This window comes from Rhinolophus hipposideros (genome assembly GCF_964194185.1).
Source record: "Rhinolophus hipposideros genome assembly, chromosome: 8".
Lineage (NCBI taxonomy): Eukaryota > Metazoa > Chordata > Mammalia > Chiroptera > Rhinolophidae > Rhinolophus > Rhinolophus hipposideros.
The window spans coordinates 84,842,382-84,849,062 of NC_138054.1; the positions used below are offsets into that span (position 1 = coordinate 84,842,382).

The window sequence follows — 6,681 nt, forward strand, 5'->3', positions numbered from 1 at the left end:
TTGATAGTTGAGTGAATGATCCGAATTGAACCCAGGTCTTTTGTCTTCCAGGTGGGGCAGTGTGTAGTGGTCTTCAGCCAGGCTCCCAGTGGGAGAGCCCCACTCAGTCCCAGTTTGAACTCTCGCCCATCACCTATCAGTGCCACTCCTCCAGCCCTGGTTCCCGAAACCCGAGAGTACCGTTCTCAGTCTCCAGTAAGAAGTATGGATGAAGCTCCGTGTGTTAACGGCCGCTGGGGAACACTGAGACCCAGAGCTCAAAGGCAGACCCCCTCCAGTTCCCGGGAGGGGAGCCTTTCCCCAGCCAGAGGAGATGGCTCTCCCATCCTCAATGGTGGGAGTTTATCTCCAGGCACAGCAGCTGTAGGTGGTTCTTCCTTGGACAGCCCTGTACAGGCCATATCTCCTAGCACTCCATCTACCACTGAAGGATATGACCTAAAAATGGGACTTTCTTTGGCCCCTCGACGAGGGTCACTACCAGATCAGAAAGATCTGAGATTAGGATCAATAGATCTGAATTGGGATCTGAAACCCGCTTCCAATAGCAATCACCTGGATGGCGTGGACAACAGGACAGTGGGGGGAAGCATGCGACACCTTCCTGAACAGACGAATGGTGTGCATACCCCACCACATGTGGCCAGTGCCCTCGCAGGAGCCGTCTCCCCAGGTGCCCTGCGTCGGAGCCTAGAAGCCATCAAAGCGATGTCATCCAAAGGCCCCTCGGCCTCTGCAGCACTAAGCCCTCCTCTGGGGTCTTCTCCAGGCTCCCCCGGGAGCCAGAACCTGAGCAGTGGAGAAACGGTGCCCGTTCCGCGGCCAGGGCCTGCCCAAGGAGACGGACATTCCTTACCTCCCATTGCCCGTCGCCTGGGCCACCACCCTCCACAGTCCCTAAATGTTGGCAAACCCTTGTACCAGAGTATGAACTGTAAGCCCATGCAGATGTACGTGCTGGACATTAAAGACACCAAGGAGAAGGGGCGGGTCAAATGGAAAGTGTTTAATAGCAGTTCTGTGGTGGGGCCTCCTGAAACCAGCCTGCATACAGTGGTCCAAGGCAGGGGCGAACTCATCATATTTGGAGGACTCATGGACAAGAAACAGAATGTGAAGTACTATCCAAAAACAAATGCCTTGTACTTTGTGCGAGCAAAGAGATAATATGTTCTAAACCCCTTTCCCTTTCTGTGGCTTTTAATTTGGAATTTTCCAGCGTGCAAGCATTTGGACTGAGAATTGGGAAAACAAAGGACAGAATTACTCCCATAAACCAAAACCCCAATTCCCAAACTCACTTACTCCAGATCAAATCTCCATTAAGAAAAGAATTATATATAAATATATATTATATAGCCAACTCTGTTTACAAAGAGGGAGAGATCTCTGTCCTGGTTCAGATAAAACTGTTGCTGTGTTTTAGCAGAGGGTGTGCTGCCTTTTTCTACTTTGCTGGTAACTAGACCAAGAATTTAGGGAACAGATTAATATCAGATCTTTCCTAAAGAAACTGAAGAGCCCTCTGTAAATCTCTGTGTGGCCTTCTCAGAGTCAGAAAAGGAAAGGGCGTGTGTAAAGTGCACAAGTGCGGGCTCCAGGTGCTGGCAGGAAAAGTGACCGATAGAAAACTGTTCTTCTCTCAAAACCCAGAGGACCTGTGAGAACTGCTCTGTGCTATAACGCTGTATGCCTGGCCCCGTTCTGCCCTTGGTGACTGAAGACAGTTCCCCAGCAAGGGGTTTTGCTCCACGTTTGTGTGCCAGGATCATCGTGACACAGTGTGTCTGCAGTGACACTTGTCCACCTAGTGTCCGTTGGTCTTTTGAGTGTTCCCTCCGTGTCTCAGAAAACATTTTGGTATCTGTGGAATTTTCTGACAGTCGTACTCGTTGAAAGTTGCCCAAAACCACATTTGTTCTTTTTCTTTTAAAATTTGATCTTCAGAGGCTGCCTTTCTTTTCTTTCCTTCTTCCCTTTTTTTTTCTTACATATGCAGATTTTTTTAAAGCCCTAAAACCTTTCTCATTTTTTGTTTCTTTTACAAAGCTCAGGGGCCCAGAGAAATCTCTTAGAAATATTTCTGGAACACTTTTCTCTGGTGTCACTAAGGGGCCCGTAGGGAATTCCAAGATGCCAGTATCATGAGAAATCCTTGAAGCATCAAAAGATACTGATTTTTCCCTTATGGGCTTCTTTTTACTTCCAAAGCATATTGGACACACCCATCCATATTTGTAAAATGTGGAAATTGATCCTGAGAAGGAATCCCAGTAACAAGTCTTTCTAGAAATTCTTTTTGCCTTTGTTGTGACCTGCGTTTTTCTGCCTGGTTACTAACTGGTGATTGGTAGAGTATCATGTGCTTGGCCTCTGTGGTGCATGGCTGACCTTGGCAGCAGCTCCCGCATTCTGATTGTCTCATTCAAGTGTTACCCAAACAAGGCTTGGGTTTTTACTTTCACTCATTTCTGAGATAAGATGTAACCAACTAGAGCATTTCTTTGGTTGATACAGGAAGTTACAAGTTACCAGTCTCTAAAACCACGGCCTGGACACATTGAAATCACTTAAATGTGGGGTTTTGGTGATTTCTCATCAATGGAAAGAGGATTTTTTATTTTGCTTTTAGGATTTAAATTTCAAAACATTCCATTTCCCATCCCCACACTCCCCTTTTTCTTGTTAGCATTTCCCAAGCACAAGCCTGCTGCAGCTGGCCCTGGGTCCTGGCGTTCAGCCAGCACTCAGCAGTCTGTCTGAAGTATGTTTTGTCCTGTTACATCATGTTGAATCCTTTCCCCTAGCCATTAGCTTTTACAATGTGGTCTTAGAGGGAAAGCCCTCCTGGACCAGGAAAGGGCCAGCTCCCAGGGAGGCAGGGAGGGGTATGAGTTCCAGAAACTGCTCTGTGTGCTCCCTTGGATGAAGGAACTACCATGTGCTTACTTCTGTGGTGTCCAACTGCTCATAGCTCAGCACTTAGCTTTCCAGACTCCCCACTCTGGGGCTGCTGCCAGTCCTTTGGCAAAGACTGTTAGATCATGTGCGTCCTTACAAGAGAAAGCCAGCCTAGAGCATTAGCGGCGCTTTGGGCATTACTGCTGTTGCCAAGCCGTGTTTATGACACTGCGTTTGTGCATGGACAGTGCCTCCAAACTCAGTTCCTGTTTAACTACAAAATATTGGGAAGGCTGACAGTGCAGAATCTCAACTTTTTAATCTTTCCCTTTGCCCTGTGGCCTTCCTAAGCCAGCTGTTACCTTGATTCCTTTACTTTCCCCAAGTAGGCAGGTAACAGATGATTGCTTTAGAAAGTAAGCCAGCTCTTCGGGACTCCCTGGCATCCCAGTATTGCCCACACCACTCGGAACCAGACAGTGTTTACAGCTCTTTAAGAAAAACCTGCCTCGTCTGCCCGCGGTGGGGTTGGTCTTGGTGGCTCCTGCACTGTGGAACCTTGGGAGAGCGACGCAGCACAGTCCAGGCGACAGTCTCCTCTGGCCCTTGTGAAGCCGCACATGCAGTGGGACTTCAGGTGTCTCAGCTGAGGTGACCATTTCCACAGCCCGGGGATGCTTCCGTCAGATGAGATTTAATCGCAAGTCCGGTTTTGATAGGATGCCAATTTTGTCTTAAAAATCACTGAGCAAAATGAGACAAAATATGTTTTTTAAACCTTCAGGAGCGCCTAAAGCAGATATTTATCAGTATTTAAGTATTTAGAATACATTTTGTTTCTACTTGAAGCTTTAACCCCTTCCCTTCCTGCAAGCGTGCCTTTGAGAGCCCCCCCCCGTCATACTGATTTCACCGGCCACCTCACTGACCTCAAGTGGGAATTTTAGTCTCTTCTTACCTTCTTGGACAGAGCTTCCTGTTTTCTCATTTTGCAGTCTGGGCAGCAGAGAGGGTTCTGCCTTTTCCTTCTTGTTTCCACCCTTATTCTACACGTGGGGGGTGGGCTCCACAATCTCCACCCCACCGCACATTTTTGGGAGCACAAACTAGGTGTCGAAACAAGCATAAATTTAGTTGTGAGGCAATCCTGGGCTTGCTCTCCCACCCGCCCTCTGTGGATTGATTTGATTTTAATGTTTGAGTTTTATATCAAGAGCTGAAACCATGAACTGTTCTAGGAACTGTATTGGAACTGTTTAAAATGAAGAAGAGGAGGAAGAAAGAAAACCAACTGAAGAAGTCTTGACTTGGGAGCGCAGAAAGCCACCAGCTGATGGAGAACGAAGGGACGCTTTCCTTTCACGTTATCTTTCTGGGTTTCCTGCTTTGCTTCCTTCCCCCCCCCGCCCAAAGTGATATTCCTGGTTGGGTTGTCTGTCCTCGTCCTTGTGGTGATCCTGGCATGGTGATGTGCTCTGCTTTGCGTTATCTGTGGTCTCGTACCAGCGCACAAGTCAGTGGGGAGGGTCTGAACACACCCAGCAGCCCGGAAGCTGAAACGAGGCCTGGGCCCCGTGCAGCCTCCCCACAGACTGCAGAAGGCATGTTCTGCATGGGCACCGGTAAGTGGCTCCCTCACCATGCTCATTGTCCCATGAGCGACCCTGAGGCGTTGCCCCCGTCTGTCCTCTCCTTGCTCTGCTCCCCTCCCACCAACCAGGGTTCACGTCAGTGCACACCAGTGTGCCCTGGCCAAGCTGGTGCTGTGAGTGTTGTTTCCCATACAACTCAGGGGTCCCCGGGTGGCTTACCCTGAGCTGATCATTTTAGGCACATAACAGTGTAGGAATGAAAAGTGGATTTGATTTCATTGATATTTAAATCTCTGTCGATTACATTTTTTTGTTAATGTTTCCCTCTGATGACTTTTTAGCAATTTAACAAATAAAACAAAATGAACAGAACTGTCTTCACTGTTTTATTAGTCGAAAGAAACAAAGCTGTAATGAATGGAAAGCAGTTGAGGTTGGAGACTGAAGGTGGAAGCAAAGTAGTTGGAAATATCCTTCTCTAGGATGGTTGTGTTTCCGGGTAGAGGTGGAGAGTTGCCCTTCCCTGAGAACAACGCCATTTCTAAAGCAGCCCTCTCCATCATGCTTGAAGGAGTCGGGGTTTCAGAGTCTCAGTACCGGCCTGCAGTGGAGACCCAGGAGGTTGCAGCAGAGGCCCAGGGGCCAGGACAACATCTGCGTCATCGCGGCCTCCTAAGCAAAGGTGAGGACACAGGCTCCGGGGTCTTGAAACAGCACAGCCAGTAGTGGCTGGGAACTCAGGCCTGAAGTCCTAGAGGCCTGGCCTCCCCCTACTTACTGCTCACCCTTGGATACACATTTCCTTGTCCATAAATGCAGTGGTTTCTATCTTAAACAGGATCATGAGGATTAACTAAAATTGGATGTGAAAATCACCAGCAAAAAGTGCCTGGCACATAGTAGGTGCTCAAAAATGGTGGCTGTGATAATTAGCCCCGGAAGCAAAGACAGGATTTTGAAGGACAGGGCTGGGCGCCGTGTGTAAATTGGTAGGAGCATGGCCTTTGGAAGGAGGCTGCGTGGCTGCCGTTGCCTGGGGCGTCTTTTAGATGTCAGGAGAGCCTTAGAGGCTTCTGCCTCTCCGGAGCAGTACGGAGCAGCTGTGCCATAAATCAGGTCAGAACTGTCTCCGTCGTTTCATCTCCCTTTTGGACTTTGTTCCTTGGCTTGCCAGTTGAATTCAGCCTCTGGGCACCTGAGGTGTTCTGCCTGGATTCAAAGCACCCTTAGTTGGCTCCCGGTCTGGTAGTGTCATTTGGGGGCTGCTGACATGAGCCCGCCCACCCGTGTGGGGGCCTGGAAGAGCCAGGCACCCTGAGGATAATAGGGGACTGCAGCCCTGAAGCTACTTAGCAACTATGTGCCAGTTTCTTATACCCCTGGGTCTTTGTGCCGAGCACTTAACGTTCTTTCATTCAGAACATACTGCATGGCCCAGACGCAGGCGCTGTAGGCCTGTAGCTCTCGTCCCGGGTTGCAGGATGAGGCTTCCACTTCTAACACTATATAGTCTGAGGCTGGCTGTGCTGTTTACTGCAAACCAGAGTGTGATGTGAGGAAGGGCCGCGGGTGCACGGAGTGCTGGCAGGCACTGAGTTGGTGGTCGAATAGATGATTGTTTCGAATGCGTCTGCAGTGGTTCTTGTGAAAGGGTGAGACTGGCTCCTTGTGGGTCTGTTGGGCTGAACCAGGTCCAGGGGGTAGAAGCTCGCAGGAAGAGGTTTCAGGGTCCTTGGGAAGAACTTTGTTACGTTCAGAGCTCAATGTAACAGGTGGAACCAGTTTGGTGTCACTGGAGGAATTCAACCATTGCATGGGTTGTGTCTGTGGGATGCGGAGGAGGCGATGTTCAGTGGGTAGGATGCCAGTGGCGATTGGTGGTCCTGGGGCAGGAGGCAGACATCGGTGCCAGGGGAAGACCCCACACGCCCAGCCTCCAGGGTAGGCCGCCCGTAAGGCTCTCCTAACTTAGTCTGTCCATGCCAGAGGCCGCGCTCCTGACCACTGAGGAGCATGTCCCGCTCTGGAGGGATCAGAACAAGAAGACAGCAGTGTGACAGCCCAGGTCGAAGGATGGGTGTGAGCAGAGAAGAGGCAGCGTGCCGATTTGGGGAGAAACCTTAATATCGAGATCACAGCTCCGAGACGGTCCATGACTCACCTACGGCCTTCCAGGAGTTGGCAGCCA

General features: G+C 49.7%; 1 protein-coding gene across 2 annotated transcripts in view; it reads left to right on the forward strand.

The window, feature by feature from the left end:
• The window catches only part of FBXO42 (F-box protein 42), a 78,040-nt gene extending 73,200 nt beyond the window's left edge, over window positions 1-4,840 (forward strand). The window contains exon 10 of one of the 2 annotated variants that reach the window (XM_081056146.1): window positions 52-4,840. In XM_081056146.1, the coding sequence (XP_080912272.1) occupies window positions 52-1,167 (1,116 nt within the window). In that variant the 3' untranslated portion in view covers window positions 1,168-4,840. The remainder of the gene's footprint in view (window positions 1-51) is intronic. The other variant, XM_081056147.1, reaches the window with a different exon arrangement.
• The last annotated feature ends 1,841 nt before the right edge of the window (window positions 4,841-6,681 follow it).